This window comes from Heteronotia binoei, chromosome 5 (genome assembly GCF_032191835.1).
Source record: "Heteronotia binoei isolate CCM8104 ecotype False Entrance Well chromosome 5, APGP_CSIRO_Hbin_v1, whole genome shotgun sequence".
In the NCBI taxonomy this organism is placed as follows: Eukaryota; Metazoa; Chordata; class Lepidosauria; order Squamata; family Gekkonidae; genus Heteronotia; species Heteronotia binoei.
Window position 1 is genome coordinate 135271076 of NC_083227.1, and position 16710 is coordinate 135287785.

General features: G+C 45.3%; 1 protein-coding gene across 5 annotated transcripts in view; it reads right to left on the bottom strand.

Moving 5' to 3' along the window:
• The window catches only part of JADE2 (jade family PHD finger 2), a 290477-nt gene that overhangs the window by 244817 nt on the left and 28950 nt on the right, over nt 1–16710 (bottom strand). For all 5 annotated transcript variants that reach the window (XM_060240452.1, XM_060240456.1, XM_060240451.1 and 2 more), the window contains 2 exons: nt 16039–16096; nt 2248–2333 (listed from right to left, as the gene is read on the bottom strand). In XM_060240452.1, the coding sequence (XP_060096435.1) occupies nt 2248–2333; nt 16039–16096 (144 nt within the window). The remainder of the gene's footprint in view (nt 1–2247; nt 2334–16038; nt 16097–16710) is intronic.

Consider the following 16710-nt stretch of genomic DNA (forward strand, 5'->3'; position numbering starts at 1 on the left):
AATGGTACTGCGGGCAGCAGGGGTAGGTCGACTGCCATCTATGCTGCTCCCAGGGGGGTATCGGTGGGAAGCGGCGAGGCTCGACCGACGGCTCCCTCTCTCTCACGCGCTTAGGCGCTGTGGGCGTCGCTACATCGGCCGATGTCATTGCTTCAACATCCGATGCCGAGTCACCGCTCCGTCGACGGGATGCCACCGATGGAGATCGACGGGTTAGGTCGATCTCCACTTCCGATGCTGGGGGGTCGTGGCCGATGAGCGCTGGGCCCGAGGATTGGCGGGCTGCGATGCCGATGAGCGCTAGACCTTGGAGTCAGAGGGCTGCGTGGCCGATGGACGCTAGCCCTTGGAGTTGAAGGGCTACGCGGCCGATGCGCGCTGGCCCCTGGAGTCGGTGGGCTGCGCAGCGGAGAGGGAGGAACCCTTCTCGGCGGCTCGATGGCGATCGGTGCCGACACGTCGGGGGAAGGTGAAGTGGAGCGTGGTCACTTTCGCTTCTCCCTGCTCTTCGCCTTCTTGGAGGATTCTTGGCCCGTCTTCTCCCGTCGCTTCTTCGCGGGCCTCTCGACCGACGCCTCGAGGGCTCGTTTCGCGGGCTGTTGCTCCCTCGGAGCTTCCGCCTCGACCAAGGTCGCATCGGCCGATGGGACCGTCGGGGGTTGGGCGGCCGCCATTTTCGGTACCAATGCCGAAGAGCCCGCCATTGGTTTCGGAGGACGAAGTGCCGAGGCAGTCAGTGCGGCCGAGAGCCTTGCCGCCCTGTTCTTCCTGGTTTGCTTGGAGAAGCGGAGGCAGTGTGGGCAGGCCTCCACACGGTGCGCTTCACCCAAGCAGAGAAGACACAGGGAATGGCCGTCGGGAGGGGCGATCTTCTTCCCGCAGGCCTGGCACCTCTTAAAAAAACCCCAGCGACTGTCCATAGACAATCGTCACTGGGAAGATCCTCTCAGAGTCCTCTGGGAGGGGAAAAAAAGGCTAGGGAGCAACAGGGGGAAGGTCCTGAAGGGCGACCCGCCACAACACACACCCGGAAAAATACAAAGTCTTTTTTTTTTTTACTAACTAACTAACTAAGAAACTAACTACTACTCTAAGGAAAACAACAAATAGGCTATATATGCAGAGGCTAGGGGAAAAAAGGGTAAAACCCGAAGCTCACCGACCGGGAACAAGAGGAAAACGCAGCTTCTTCGCGCAGCGGTCAGAAAGGAACTGGCGGGATTACCGCGATGGAGCCATTGGGCGTGCGCAATGGGACGCCTGCGCATGCCCAGTGGCACCGACCGCGGAAAATTCCCGGGCTTTCTTACAGATACCGATCGGGGAGCGGCGCAGGCGCAGTATCCCCCCCACAAGTGTGATGCACAGAGACCACGAAGAAGATCTGCATTTACCAAAGCAACAGAGAATGACATCTGAGACATCAAAAGATAATTTCCAACCTGAGACATCATTTGAAAGAACCAATGTGTTTTCCCTTTAGCTTGTGATTCAGAGGTCTGCTTCTTGTATTGGGTGTTTAATCACCCTTCCTTTGCAATGAACTGAGGACCTAGGACAGCAACTAAACAGCTCCTGCAATGGACAGAGTTCAATGGATCACTCCTCGGCCTTTTGGCTAAGATTAAGTGTTGTGCATGTAGAACTCAATGGATCCCAGGGTTTGTTTGGAGAGTGTATGAGAAATCAGTATTCCTTAAACGATGTCTCAATCTTCTAAGCGCATTGATGAAAGAACCTCCCGTGTACCTTGTGTATACCACAATGGTGAAAGAAAGGCAAGATATGTATAATAAATAAATAAACTGCTGTACTGCTACTGTACCTTATACTGGATCTAGTTCTGCAGGCTGCTAAGATTTTAGCAATGACCTAATCTGCAGCTTTGGCATGTCTTCTGCCACTTTAGACAGCAATTCATTTGACACTGAAGGGTCTTGATTGTTGATAGAGGGTATACGATTCCTTTCTGATCCCCTGTTAAGAACTAAATACTGGGCTTCCCTTTTCAGAAGGAAACTTGGAATGGTTGCAATTAGGATTTGGGAGCATATGAAATCTAGAGCAGCCCCTTCTTGATCCTCACTGGGGAAATACCGCAACATGTCTAAGTCACTACTTGAGGTCTGGATCACACAACAGCCTCAGTGGATATGGTGCCACCACTCTGCAAATAATATTAAGAACTACACGGTCATTGAACAATACCACCAATCAGGCTGAGCAGAAGCATGAAACACAACTAACCTCTGAGGGTTTCTTCTCCTTCTGTCTTGACCAGCCAGATTTTGTATTTGGAATTTTGGAGCATCTTGAAGTTGATGTTGTCTGGCCTTTACAAAGAAAAGAAGGTAGAAGGGTAAGAAGCAGGCGTAATATAAAGAAAAGTCTATGGCAGCCTAACTGATGTGCAAAGCAAAACAGGTCTTTAGAACTCCTCCATTTCTGCAGTTTTTGTAACAGAGCACTTGTATACACAGGAAATATTAGGAAGGTATACAAAACACAAGGTTGGGAAGTTCTGGTATGACACTGGCAGTGCAATCCTAAACAAAGTTATTCTCCTCTAAACCCTTAGAATGGCTTGATTTCATTTAGGATTGTGCTTTAACCGAACAATCCTATGCAGACCTACTCCAGTTCCAGCAGAGCTTATACTGAAGTAATTTTCCCCTGTCTGCCTTCAACCCTGTTCAGCAGCAGTGGATTCCTTATGCTGCCATCTTCAAAACTGTCTGGAATTCAAGAATGGTAGGCCTCCTGTTGGAGCTACCACCCCTTGAATCATTTGGTAAATTCTCAGCTTCAATCTAACAGTAAATAACACTTGACACAAGCAGAGAGTTTCACATTAAGTAAATGAAATCCCATCCGACCCCTTTCAAGTCTGTTATCTGGAAAACTTAATTATTTGAAATGACCTTAGTAAAGAGCATTGCTATTTATCAGCACACCCAATTATCCAAACAGTCTGAGTATTTCTAGGGCCAGTAGGCCCTAACTATTCCACTTTATTTTTCAAATACTGAGAGAAAAACTGGTGGCGGCCAATGTCCTTCCTGCATCTCACAAAAGCAGCCATGAAGACTGCTGCTGGAGACTGACCTCAGCACATTATATGATATGTTATGTTACCCAACATTAAACTTGAAAGTGGATTACCAAAGTGGGATAGACTACATCAAAATTACCACTTTGCTGAATGGTATATTAGGCTTTTTGTCTGGTTGCCAGTCTTTTTCCTCTTTAAGTTCAGGCAATTTTGATGAATAATGAATTTGTCTGGCCCTGATCAAAATAACACTTAACTAGACACCTGTGGACAGTATGTTATAGTGAATCAAGGCATTGTGAACTTGCTGTGATGGACTGCTGAACTTCCTCCATCCCTATACTTACCAATATAATCAGGGACTACCACTAGTCACCACAGTACCCTATGAGCCTATAATTAGCTGGAGAAAATACTAGCCAAAGTTCATTAGAAACTTTTGGCTAGAATCTGCTAATTACTAGGTTTTTAAAATACTAAGTTAGCACTATGAAAAGGTAGGAAGGTCTAGATTTAAATGAAAGTCCCCAACAACAAGGAACTTGTTTTTAATGTATCTTAAAAGTTAAAAAAAAATCTTGCTATCCATGCACATCAAGTTTTCAAAACAAGGACTGCATGTTCAGGATTATATACGGTACAAAGGTAACACAGCTGCATGTCACTAAAGAGAGGAAAGCAGACTTTCCTTGAACCTGGCAACTGTAATGGGTTGGTCCTTGGTGGTAAAGCTTAAATATTCACCATGCCAGTTCAAAACAAAACAACAATAACAAAAGTTCCTTTTATTGTATAGTAGCATCCTACTACCCATGTGCTGAAGGGCACATGATTTTTCCATGTTTCCTTCAATTGCTGCAGCCCTGTCTAACCTCCTGAAAGATCATTTCCGGGGTTGCAGGATACTTGCAGACAGACAGTCTTAGTGTGAGGGTCAGTAAGTCAGAATGCAGTGGGACACTGATATGAAACTGCCGCCTCAAAGAAGCTGCAAATATAGGAGGAAAAAGAGGATCAATTTCAACTCTTTGTCCATCTTTATTCCAGCCCCTCCCAACCTGAGCAGGTGTCCCTGCCTTTGGGTCCCCTAAGCCTAGAACTGATTCCTCCAGGAGTCATCAAGAGCCACAGCAATGAAGAGAACTTAGTAGAACTACATGTACTGCTCACAGAATCACAAGAATACTGCCCATTATACCTGTTGCAGAAACCAGGAAGTCATGGAAACATGGAAACCTAAGAAGTCATGGAAACATGGAAACCAAAGAGGCTGATAATTTCATTAATTTCACAGAAGAACTAGAATTTTTTTTTAAAAACACATGACTGAATCACATTTTTCCAGTACATGGTAAACAGCAACCTGGGCATCCATTGTGGTCCTGAGGTGAACAGCTCATAGGGTGGCCAGACCGTCCCGGGAGCCCGGGAATGTCCCGGTTCTGGCCCCCTATTCCCGCCTCCCGGGCTGGCTATACCGGGACCATTTAGAGGTCCTGGTTTAGCCAGCCCCGGAGGCGGTGGGCCGCGGGCGCCGGCGGGGAAGGCGGCGAGTGAGGGAGGGAGCATACCTGCGCCTGCGCAGGGACGCTCCCTCCCTCACTCGCCGCCTTCCCCGCCCGCGCGCGGGGCCGGCAGCGGTGGCGGAGGCCTCTCCGCGGCCTCCGCTGGTCGCTGGAAGCCCTCCAGAGACTCTGGAGGGCCTCCAGGGACCAGCGGAGGCCACGGAGAGGCCGCGGAGCAGCCGGCGCTGGTCCCGGAAGGCCTTCCAGAGCCTCTGGAGGGCCTTCCGGGACCAGCGCCGACCAGCGAAGGCCTCTCCGCGGCCTCCGCTGGTCGCTGGGGGCCTTCCAGAGTCTCTGGAGGGCCCCCAGCGACCAGCAGAGGCCGCGGAGAGGCCGCGGAGCAGCCGGCGCTGGTCCCTGGAGGCCTCCAGAGGCCAGCGCCGGCAGCTCCCTCCCTCCCTCGCCGCCTTCCCCGCCGGCGCGCGGGGCCCGGCGGAGGCCAGGGAAGCGAAGGAGAGGCCGCCACCGCAGGACTCACCGCCGCCGCCGCTGGACTCTCCGCCGCCCTGGAAGCAGGTAAGGGGGCCGAAAGCGGGGGGGGCGGGGGGCGGCCTTCCTTTCTTCCCTCCCTCACTCCCTTTCCTTCCTTCCTTCCTTCCTTCCCTCCTCCCTTCCTTTCTTCCTTCCTTCCCTCACTCCCTTCCCTTCCTTCCCTCCCTCCCTCCCTCCTCCCTTCCTTTCTTTCTTCCTTCCTTCCCTCCCCCCTTCCTTCCTTCCTTCCCTACCTCCCTCCCCCCTTCCTTCCTTCCCTTCCTTCCTCCCTTCCCTTCCCTCCCTCCTCCCTTCCTTCCCTCCTTATGTTCTTATGTGACACAGAGTGTTGGACTGGAGGGGCCACTGGCCTGATCCAACAGGGCTTCTCTTATGTTCTTATGTGACACAGAGTGTTGGACTGGAGGGGCCACTGGCCTGATCTAACAGGGCTTCTCTTATGTTCTTATGTGATCAGAGTGGTGGACTGGATGAGCCATTGGTCTGATGCAACAGGGCTTCTCTTATATTTTTATGTGGCACAGAGTGTTGGACTGGAGGGGCCACTGGCCTGATGCAACAGGGCTTCTCTTATATTCTTATGTGGCACAGAGTGTTGGACTGGAGGGGCCACTGGCCTGATGCAACAGGGCTTCTCTTATGTTCTTATGTGACACAGAGTGTTGGACTGGAGGGGCCACTGGCCTGATCTAACAGGGCTTCTCTTATGTTCTTATGTGACCAGAGTGGTGGACTGGATGAGCCATTGGTCTGATGCAACAGGGCTTCTCTTATGTTCTTATGTGACCAGAGTGGTGGGCTGGATGAGCCATTGGTCTGATGCAACAGGGCTTCTCTTATGTTCTTATGTGACCAGAGTGGTGGGCTGGATGAGCCATTGGTCTGATGCAACAGGGCTTCTCTTATATTTTTATGTGGCACAGAGTGTTGGACTGGAGGGGCCATTGGTCTGATGCAACAGGGCTTCTCTTATATTTTTATGTGGCACAGAGTGTTGGACTGGAGGGGCCACTGGCCTGATGCAACAGGGCTTCTCTTATATTCTTATGTTACACAGAGTGTTGGACTGGAGGGGCCACTGGCCTGATGCAACAGGGCTTCTCTTATGTTCTTATGTGACGCAGAGTGTTGGACTGGATGGGCCACTGGCCTGATCCAACAGGGCTTCTCTTATGTTCTTATGTGACAATACTGACTTTGGTGGACCCAAGCACTGATTCAGTGTAAGGGAGCTTTGTGTTTGTGACTGGAGTAGATAATACTGACTTTGGTGGACCCAAGCACTGATTCAGTGTAAGGGAGCTTTGTGTTTGTGTCTTCTGGTGCAACTTTGTTCTCAGATCCTGTATTTACTTCATCAGTATATGGGATAAGGCACTTTCTCAACTGTGCTGCATAATGCAGCCTATTTATTTTGTCCTGTTTGCTCTGTTGGCTCTATCTGCGCCACCTTCATCACTTTCGGGGTGTGGATCCCCCAGTGGGGTGGTCTCCCGACTCCCTCCGCCGGCTGTTTCTGATAGCCCTGCGCCCCCTCTTTCATTTGATATGTGTCCCGTACGGGTGCCACCCTCCCGCCGGGAGATGCCGCAAAATGAGCCCCCTTGAGGCTTATGGCGGCAGGGCTCGGGGGAAGCGAGCTAGACTGCTGTTCTTTTGAGGGGTTATAGAGTGTTTCGAGCCCGTCCCTGTGGCATCGGTCCCATCGTTGTGGGGCCCAGGGGGCCGGCGCAGCAGCACGCTGAAGCAGCCTGTCGGTCACTTCCGGGTTCCTGTCCTGCATCTCGACCTGTGTTATTAGTGACAGGCTGCTTCGGCGTGCCGCTGCGCCGGCCCCCTGGGCCCCACAACGATGGGACCGATGCCACAGGGATGGGCTCGAAACACTCTATAACCCCTCAAAAGAACAGCAGTCTAGCTCGCTTCCCCCGAGCCCTGCCGCCATAAGCCTCAAGGGGGCTCATTTTGCGGCATCTCCCGGCGGGAGGGTGGCACCCGCACGGGACACATATCAAATGAAAGAGGGGGTGCAGGGCTATCAGAAACAGCCAGCGGAGGGAGTCGGGAGACCACCCCACTGGGGGATCCACACCCCGAAAGTGATGAAGGTGGCGCAGATAGAGCCAACAGAGCAAACAGGACAAAATAAATAGGCTGCATTATGCAGCACAGCTGAGAAAGTGCCTTATCCCATATACTGATGAAGTATATACAGGATTTCAGAACAGAATTGTTTCCGGCGGTGATATTTGGGGGATTTTTGGGGATGTCACAGGAAGTGCTGTGAAGTCACTTCCTGTTTCCGGCAGTGGCATTTGGGGGAAATGATGTCATTTGGGGGAAATGATGTCACAGGAAGTGATGTCACTTCCCATTTCCGGCAGGTGACGCGGGGAAGTGATGTCACTTCCTGTTTCCTGTGGTGGCATGCCGTCACCGGAAGTGACGTCACTTCCTGTTTCCGGCGGCGCGCGCGCGCACCCCTACCTCCCCCCCCCCCAACGTGTCCCTGGCTGGCCTTCAGACATTATGGTCACCCTAACAGCTCAACAAATAAGAATTACTGAGTAAGCTAACATATGACATAACATTAGTTCTAAATCAGGCATACATTTTTTTCTCCTGTTACCTCTTGTCCAACTGATCTCCAGGGTAGAGATTTATTGCTTTGTTTTAACTAGAAACCCCCACCCAATCCATATCCCTACCTTAATCATTACATTCCCCTATACCAGGGGTGTCAAACATGAGGCCCTTGGGCTGAATCAGGCCCCCAGAGGGCTCCTATCAGGCCCTTGAGCAAGTATGCTTCCTTCTCCCTCTTGCTTGCTTCCTTCTGCATCACAGTGGCTTTGCCAGGCTTGCTTAATTGCACAGGAGCTACAGATCAAAGCCGCTATTTTCTCCATTGGCTGAGGATTCTCCCTTAGGGAGGAAGTGGAGGGGGAGAGCTTGCTTTGCCAGGCTCTCTCAATCGCACAGCAGAGCTACTGAGCAATGTTCCATCTAAGCTGTGAAGTCTTGTGAGCAAAAATTCTACTTTATGAGCTACTGGCATTAAAGTTGTGAGCTATTGCATAAATTAGTTTGCTCTAGGGTCATTTTTCCTAAGCTGAGACAAAAATGTGTGAGCTGGAGGCTAAAAAACTGTGGGCTAGCTCACACTAACTCAGCTTAGAGGGAACATTGCTACTGAGCCTCTCTTCCTAGAATTGAACTTTTTAGTCTTGAAAGTGTCCCTAGATTCAAACTCATGGACCAACACAGCTGCCCACCTAAATCTATCTTCATGGAACATGTGATCACAGTGTAAAAACAAAACTGCTAACAGAGAGAATTAAATGTGGAGGTATAATAGGGAAGTTTAACACAAGGTCAAGAGACAATCACAGAGGCAAAGCTTCTATAAACAAGGACACACAAGTAATCCTCTTGTGAACTGGGATAAGGAAGTCAGAAAATAAGGTATTCTTGGTACAGGAGTCTGCTTAGTTTCAGGTAAACACCATTTCTTACTCCTCAACACCTTCATACAACCACACTAGCTATGAAGGCAGAAAACCAACAGGGGGTTGGAGAGGCACTTTTGCAACGTTTTGCAAAGAGAGGCACTTCTATAATTATCTAAGTACCAGACTGAAATTGTGAGTGCATGCTCAATGCATGGAACTCTTGGCTGTCAGGGAACAGATTCATTCCTCAGAGACTAGGGTTGGCCTGAAATAGCTGACAGACAGACAGGTATGTGGACGAGACCTTCAGGGACTTGTTAGAACTGTCTCACTCCTTATAGCCTGCTCTTTTGCTGTTGTGGAGATTGAGAATCTTGGAAGGAGTCAGACTCAGGAGAGCAGAAATCCTTTAGAGCAGATCCTTTAGAACAGGGGTGTCAAATGTGTGGCCTGGGAGCTCCTATCAGGCCTGCAAGCAACTCACTATCATCTGCTTCCTTCTCTCTCTCTCTTGCTTCCTTCTGCATCACAGCTTGCTTTACCAGGCATGCTCAATCACACAGGAGCTACAGAGCAAAGCCTCTATTTTCTCCATTGGCTGACCAGCACATGAAGCAACATGTAAAAAAGCTCACAATGCACAGCCATTTCATGTTTTCCCCCGAGTCTTAGGCTCAAAGCATTGACCATGAGATTTGTGAGGAATGTCAATCAATCAAAAGAAAAAAATTATGGGACTATGGGACCACTGTATGCAGAAATACCAGGCCGTAGAGCTTGCTGGGGGGGGGGGGAGCATAGATGACTGGGGAAGGCAATAGCAAACCACCCCCGTAAAAAATCTGCCATGAAAACATCAGGATGCAACATCACCCCAGAGTCAGAAACGACTGGTGTTTGTACAGGGAACTGACTACCTTTACTTTTTTAGAGATTACATAGGAGTGAGAGTGTACTATTGCTCCCATGATTAAAACCATGAGACAGATCTCAAGAGGGAGTGGGAAATAAGAGAGGTGACTAAAGCAGAAAATATTGGAATACTGGGTGACTTCAACTGACTTTACATTGGCTGGGCAAATGTATGCTTGTTATGCCACAGAAACACATAAATGACTGTACATTGGACCAGCTAGCAACTAGAGATGTAGCAGAGTTGGACTTGGCTCCGAGCAGGGCTCAAGACACACATGAACACATGAAGCTGCCTCATACCAAATCAGACCATAGGTCTGTCAAGGTCAGTACTACCTACTCAGACTGGCAATAGCTCTCCAGGGTCTCAGGCGGAGGTCTTTCACATCACCTAATGCCTGGTCCTTTTAACTGAAGATGCCAGGGATTGAATCTTCAATGTTCTGCATGACAATCATAAGCTCTTCCACTGAGCCTCGACCTCTCCCCTAGTATGAGATGCAGATGTACTTTCTCTGTTTGGGAACAGTCAGGGCTTTTTTTGAGCAGGAACACACAGGAATGCAGTTCCAGCTGGCTTGGCACCAGGGGGTGTGGCTTGATATGCAAGTGAGTTCCTGTTGGGCTTTTTCTACAAAAAGCCCTGTGTGAGATAATGGTAATGTCAGGGGGTGTGGCTAATGTGCAAATGAGTTCCTGCTGGGCTTTTTCTACAAAAAAAGCCACGGGAACGGTGTTATTAAGCTCAACATTATTGTTATTAATGTTCTCATCAGCATTCTCATCAACAGAAAGTTGCCCTCGAAGTCAAGAAAGGTACCACCAAGTCTAAAAGGATGCCTGCATGGTTAATAACCTACGTCAAGGAACCCACAAAAAGCAAAAAGACTTCCTTTAAAAAGTGGAAGATTTACCCGAATGAGTTGAACAGAAAGACACACAGGGTCTGACAAACATAAATAAGTTGGCTGTAAGGGGAGCAAAATGAAAATTTTGAGAAAAAAAATTGCTAAAAACTTTAAGATAAATAATATGCATTTCTTCAAAATACCAGGAACAGGAAACTAGCTAGGGAGGCAGCTGAGCCTTTGGATGACAAAGGAATAAAAAGATCCTTAAGAAATCTTTGGAGAGATTGCAGAGAAACTGAATAATTCTTTGTATCTGTTTTCACTGTGGAAACTTTGGGGCAAGAACCCTTATCAGAACGGCTGTTTTCAATAAGAGTATCTGAAAAAATGAGTCAAATTGAGATGATGAGAGGTAACATTCTAGGACTAGTAAATAGGCTGAAAACTAGTAAGTTTCCTGCCCAGATGCCATTCACCCAAGGGCTCTAAAGAACTAAATTGTTGATCTACTAACAAGTTTCTGTTAATTGCTGCTAAACTTGGCCTTTGTGCTGGAAGACTGGAAAGTATCAAACATAACACTAATCTTTAAAAATGGGATCCAGAAAATTATAGGCCAAGTAACCTAATATCTGTTCAAGGTAAATTAACAGAAACTGTTATTACAGATAGAATTATTAAGCATACTGAGGGGAAAAGCCTGCTGATGGAAAATCAGCATAGGTTCTGTAAAGTCCTCCCTCATCAGCCTTTTAGTGTTCTTTCAGGTTAACAAGCATGTGGATAAGAGGGGTCTGGTAGACAGTATATATTTGGACTTCTAAAGACTCCTGAGTAACAACAATCATGAGATAAAAGGGCAGGTGCTGTTATGGATTAAAAATTGGTTTAAAAATAGGAAGCAGAGCAGTAATAACTCAAAATGGAGGGAAGTCAGCAAAAGGGTCCAACATAATTGGAACCAATGCTATTTAATTTGCCCAGCTATTATTTGGTACTCAGGTTTAGGAGTGTAGTGGCCAAGTTTGCAAATGAAACAAGATTATTCAGGATGGTGAAAACCAAGGTGGATTGTAAAAAGCTACATGACAATCTTTCTAAACTGGGTAAGTGGGAAACAACATGTCAAATGAAGTTCAATGTTTGTATGTTCAAGCAGGGCTTTTTTTGTAGCAGGAACTCCTTTGTATATTAGGCTACACCCCCTGATGTAGCCAATCCTCCTGGAGCTTACAGTAGGCCCTGTACTAAGAGCTCTGTAAGCTCTTGGAGGATTGGCTACATCAGGGATGTGTGGCCTAATATGCAAAGGAGTTTCTGCTACAAAGTCCTGAGTAAAAAAGTTGATGCACATTGGAATTAAAAATCCTAACTTTAAATTAATACTGATGGGGGCCTGAACTGGCTTGTTGTGGTGGCTAATTCGATGAAAATCTTCATTCAGTGACCACCAATGGTGAAAAAGGCAATCTTAGTGCTGGGGATTTTTAGAAGAGGGACTGAAAATAAAATATCAGTGTTGTAAAGTCTTTGTATAGATTCACCCTTATTTGAATACCATCTGCAGTTCTGGTCACTGTATCTCAGAAATCATACTGCAGAGTTGAAAAAGTACAAAAGAAAGCAACTAAGAAGATTGAAGAACCCCTTTCATATGAAGAATGATAGAAGCGTCTGGGACTTTTCTACAAATAAGATGGCTAAGTGCTAGAGGTTTTTAAATTATGCATGGGGGTTATAGAGTGCTTTTTCTTCCTCTTCCATAGTATGAGAACTTGAGAAGTTGATTGGTAAAAGGGACATAACAAACCAAAGGAAATATTTCTTTACTCAAATAAGTACTGAAACTATGGAATTCACTGCCCAATGGATGTAGTGTTGTACAAAAGCATACATGGTTTTTTAAAGGTGGATTAGATAGATTTATGGAGGTCCATCAAAGTTACTGTCCATGGTGAGCAAAGGAAACCTTGAGGTAGCTTCAGGGAAGTGTATGCTGGCCCTCCAGGACAACTTGTTGGCTGCTATGTAAAATAGGATTCTGGGACAGAAGGACCATTAGTCTGATATAGCAGGGTTTCATAAATAAAGGGAAATAAAACCATTTGTTTGGAGATACCTCCCTTCATCAACAGTGTTAATAATAAAGCCTCCTGATAATCAGTCATTAGGAATCAACTAACAGTGACTTAATATCCAAAAACTACGGCTATCTCAGAGTTACTTAATGAGTGATGTGGGGCAGAAAATTTTCAGGTGCATTTTTGTATGAAAGATTTTCCATCCCACAAACATAAATACAGTCTGTTGTGCTGCAAATCCATCATGTCAGATGTGGTAAATGTGGGATATGAAGCATGGGCAACCCCCAGCACTTGTACATGATCCAGGCTTGTACATGGGATATTTGCCTTCGCTAACATTATTTAAATTAACTATTTAAATTTGAATTTTAAAAAACTGATTCAGATTTTCCCAAATCACTCACTATACTACAGTGATAGTGGCTACTGCAAAAGACAACAGCTCCCAAGCTCTCTATCACAATACATTAAGCCATACTTGAAGTTCTAAAAGACAGTATTGGGAAAAGACTTGAAATGAATAAAAATTGTTTTAGAATCACTTTGACTATAACAATGGCCCTGCTGTATCTTTCTAAGGCTGTAGAGAACTTCAGACACTGTCTTCGATGGCAAAGTGGTATGTGTGCTGATATACCAACAGTAATGAAAGGGAAGTCTGAATGGAGTGTTGCTAGAAATGATTACCAAGTGACAACTATGAACATTTTTAGATACAGTGAAAATGCAAGGTCTTCAGTGAAGCAGTCTGGCAAGAGCTCTTGTGGGATCTCAAGTGTCTTCAACAAGTCCTTTACTTCACTGGTCACCGAGGACACTTTGTAAGAAGTGCTGAGTGCCCTGTACAAGCGGTCACAGAATAAGTGCATTTTACAGGTTCCAGACAGCCAAAGACTGCAAATTGCTGTTTAATTATATCACCTTTCTCCATTTTGATTTAAGATGCTTAAGAGGAGTATTTGATAAACCATCCATTTGTTGATGGCTCCAAAATGTATTTTAAAAGAACGGTCTTTCCACTTAAGAACAGTGTATGTCCTTTTTCAGAGACCTTGCAACGATCTGCTCCAGAACTATGCAACACACCTCTAATTTTTTTTAAATGTTCTTTTATATGACAGAAACATTACTCCTACCCCTTTTTTGATAAAAGGATTCGATATGATGAGAGTTAGTGTTCTGCTAAAGAAAGACATTACTCTCATGGGGCATATCCTTCAACTGAAAAAAATCTTGTTACTTGACTTGTTTCAGTTAAATTATAAGGTATACTTTTAAAGCTGTGTTTGTCTCTTTTGGTTTTTTCAGGCAAGAACATGGTCCATTTTATTCTGGAGACAGGTGCACAAAATGTCTTACCCTGTGATACTTCTGCCTCATGTTTAAGCTGAGATGTGGTGTGGAAAGGTTTTTTTTTTCCTTTGTCAAATTTTCCATTTCTTAAGATTCCTTGTTTCATATTAACAATCAGTGGCTTCCATTGCCAATACATTATTAGGCAAGTTTGATAATTCCAAGATTATTTTCAGGGGATTTCCCCTAGAATTTGCTTGAAAGAACATACGTACATTTTACTGATTTGAAAATGGGAAAGGGAGAAATACATCCACAAATGCATTTAATAATCCAGACAAAAAATCAAGCTATTAATTCATCTGACTGGACAACCACTTCCACAGCATATCACACACAGTTCTTGGGGTGTGCTAAAATTAACAGAAGACTCAAGTGTGAAGAAGACCCAACATGAGACAGATTGACTCAATAAAGGAAGTCACAGACTTCCATTCGCAAGACCTGGTCAGGGCTGTTAATTATAAGACATTCTGGAGAACATTAATTTATGGGGTCGCTCCAAGTCAGAAGCTGCAGTACTACAGCCCAAGCTCTGCTCTCAACCTGAGTTTGATCCCGGCAGTTCAGGTAGCCAGCTCAAGGTTGACTCGGCCTTCCATCCTTCTGAGGTCAGTAAAATGAGTACTCAGCTTGCTGGGGGTAAAATGTAGATGACTGGGGAAGGCAATGGCAAACCACCCCATTAAAAGTCTGCCAAGAAAACATCACGATGTGATGTCACCCCATGGGTCAGTAACGACTTGGTGCTTGCACAGGGGACGACCTTTACCTTCTTTTACCAAGTCAGAAGCAACTTGATCGTATATATTATGAACACTTAAAATTAGTGTGTCATTAGGTTTCAATGCCTTCAAGTGTTGTACTTAAATTTAAACAGTGGTAATGGAAATGCATCCTACTTTTGTCTTTAAATGTTTAAAAGTATTATTCCAATAAAGTAATTTCCACATAAACTTTGAATTTGTTTAAATGTCATATTTAATTGCATTTAGTTTGTTTTTGCCTAATCAAATTTTCAGTTTAAGTACTATTTAAGAGTACTCAATTTTTCTCCCCACTATTAAAAACTGGAAATAGTCATCAGCTTCTTTTAGTACAGAGGTTAGCTATGGAGGCACCCAAACCAATCTGGCCCATTGAGTGGTATCATCTGGCCTCCAGTTACCAGCCTCATAGGCAAAAAGGGAATTTGGACGATCCACAACCTTGACACTGAGATGACAGCAGGGGTATGCTAAGGGACGGACATCGGGCTTTTTTTCTCGGTCAAAGTGGTCAAGCCTAGTTGCTGACCAAGGATCTAGTCTTACCATAACCTCTCAAATACCATGCAGTTTTGCACCAGTACTTTTGAGGGTTAAGTCATTGTTTAATCAACATATTAAAAAGCACAGCCTTATCACAGCTGGACTTTGGTATTTATGCAGTAGGTGATATTTTAGCTGTTGACAAATGCTCTCCCACAGAGTAACTATAAACCCAACTATGACCTTTGTTTTCCAGGAAGACAGTGGCTGTATATTGTCATACTGTTTTAATTGCTATGCTTTGCAGCTTGATTAAAAGTAACCAAGAGGTTAGACTTACTGAGTTGGAAAGGACTCTGGGGGAGGGGGGGGAAGATGCAGGAAAGATCTGCAATCCTTGTGTCCACAAATCATAGGATGCAATCCAATTGCTTGGTTACAAATGTACCCTGTAACAGCATATCCTCATGTTGTAGGTCTCATGCATTTTCTATAAGCTTAACAAATTCCTTCGGTTTACCCCAAATGCAATTGTTTTTATTTTGCCCATTCTGCCCTCAGATTGACAAGCCAAATCTAGACATTTTGCTGATGGTGACTGAGGCAGAAAAATTACCTTAAGGTATTTGTTGGAACAAAGTCATGAAGTAGCTTCATCTCACTTGAATCTAAGTGCCTCTTGAGTACACTCATGTGAAAAGATGGTCCGCAACATGCTGTCTAGTAAGGACTTTGGTCTAAGCTAAAGTTTTGTAATCAAGTTTATGGTTTCCTCTTGCATACACTATTACAGGAAGTGAAGGACATTTACATCAAATGAAAGGCACCTGCTATGAGGTATGTAAATAGATAACTTCTTATATGTCAGTACCACATTTTTTTAAAGCAATACCCTAAACACAATTTATTGTTCAGGGACTACCCAGTGAAATGTAGCTTTCCCAGCTGTCCGCAAAGTAATTATTCAAATGCTTTCCCTGCTGGAGCTGTTATCTTGTTCAAAGCCTTGAATTAAAGGTCTTACTGTCAGTGGTGTCTGAGTTATCGCTGCTGATTGAGTACTTTCGCCGTTTCTCTTCCATCTGTAACAAAAGAAATTGAACATTACACTTACAGTTCAGAAAACTCATTATGGTGCCAAATCACTGTTATCTCAGGACATCCACACATTGCATTAACCCAACCATACCAGTGAAGACTTAGCCTAATGACAGAGAATTACTAAAGGGTTTAACAAGTGAAAAAGAACATAACTGAGCCATTGCAGTTTAAGGCATAGCAACATATTTTCTTCCAAATCTCTTTTTCACCTGTGTGTGTGTGTGTGTATCATGCAGAGTTCATGGCAACCATAAGCATCTTCTACCAAAGGAATATCCACTACTATGGCACAGAGAATTCAAGAACACCAGGAATCTAACAGTAAAGCAAACTCTACAACACTTGCTTGCAATGACTTGGACAGTGCAGCAAACCAGGAAACTAAAGTCTGGTATATTTCCTTGGGAAAGTATCTGAAGCATCATTCAACAGCATCACAGATCTTTGGCTTGATTATTTAGATTTGCATTGTTTCTATTTAAGGATTAAAAGAACATTTTTTAGATTAGGATGCCTAGGATACATTCAGCTGTCACAATCATACCACAGTTAGTGATCTGAATTATTCAGAAATGCTCAGGATCACATAGTCCCC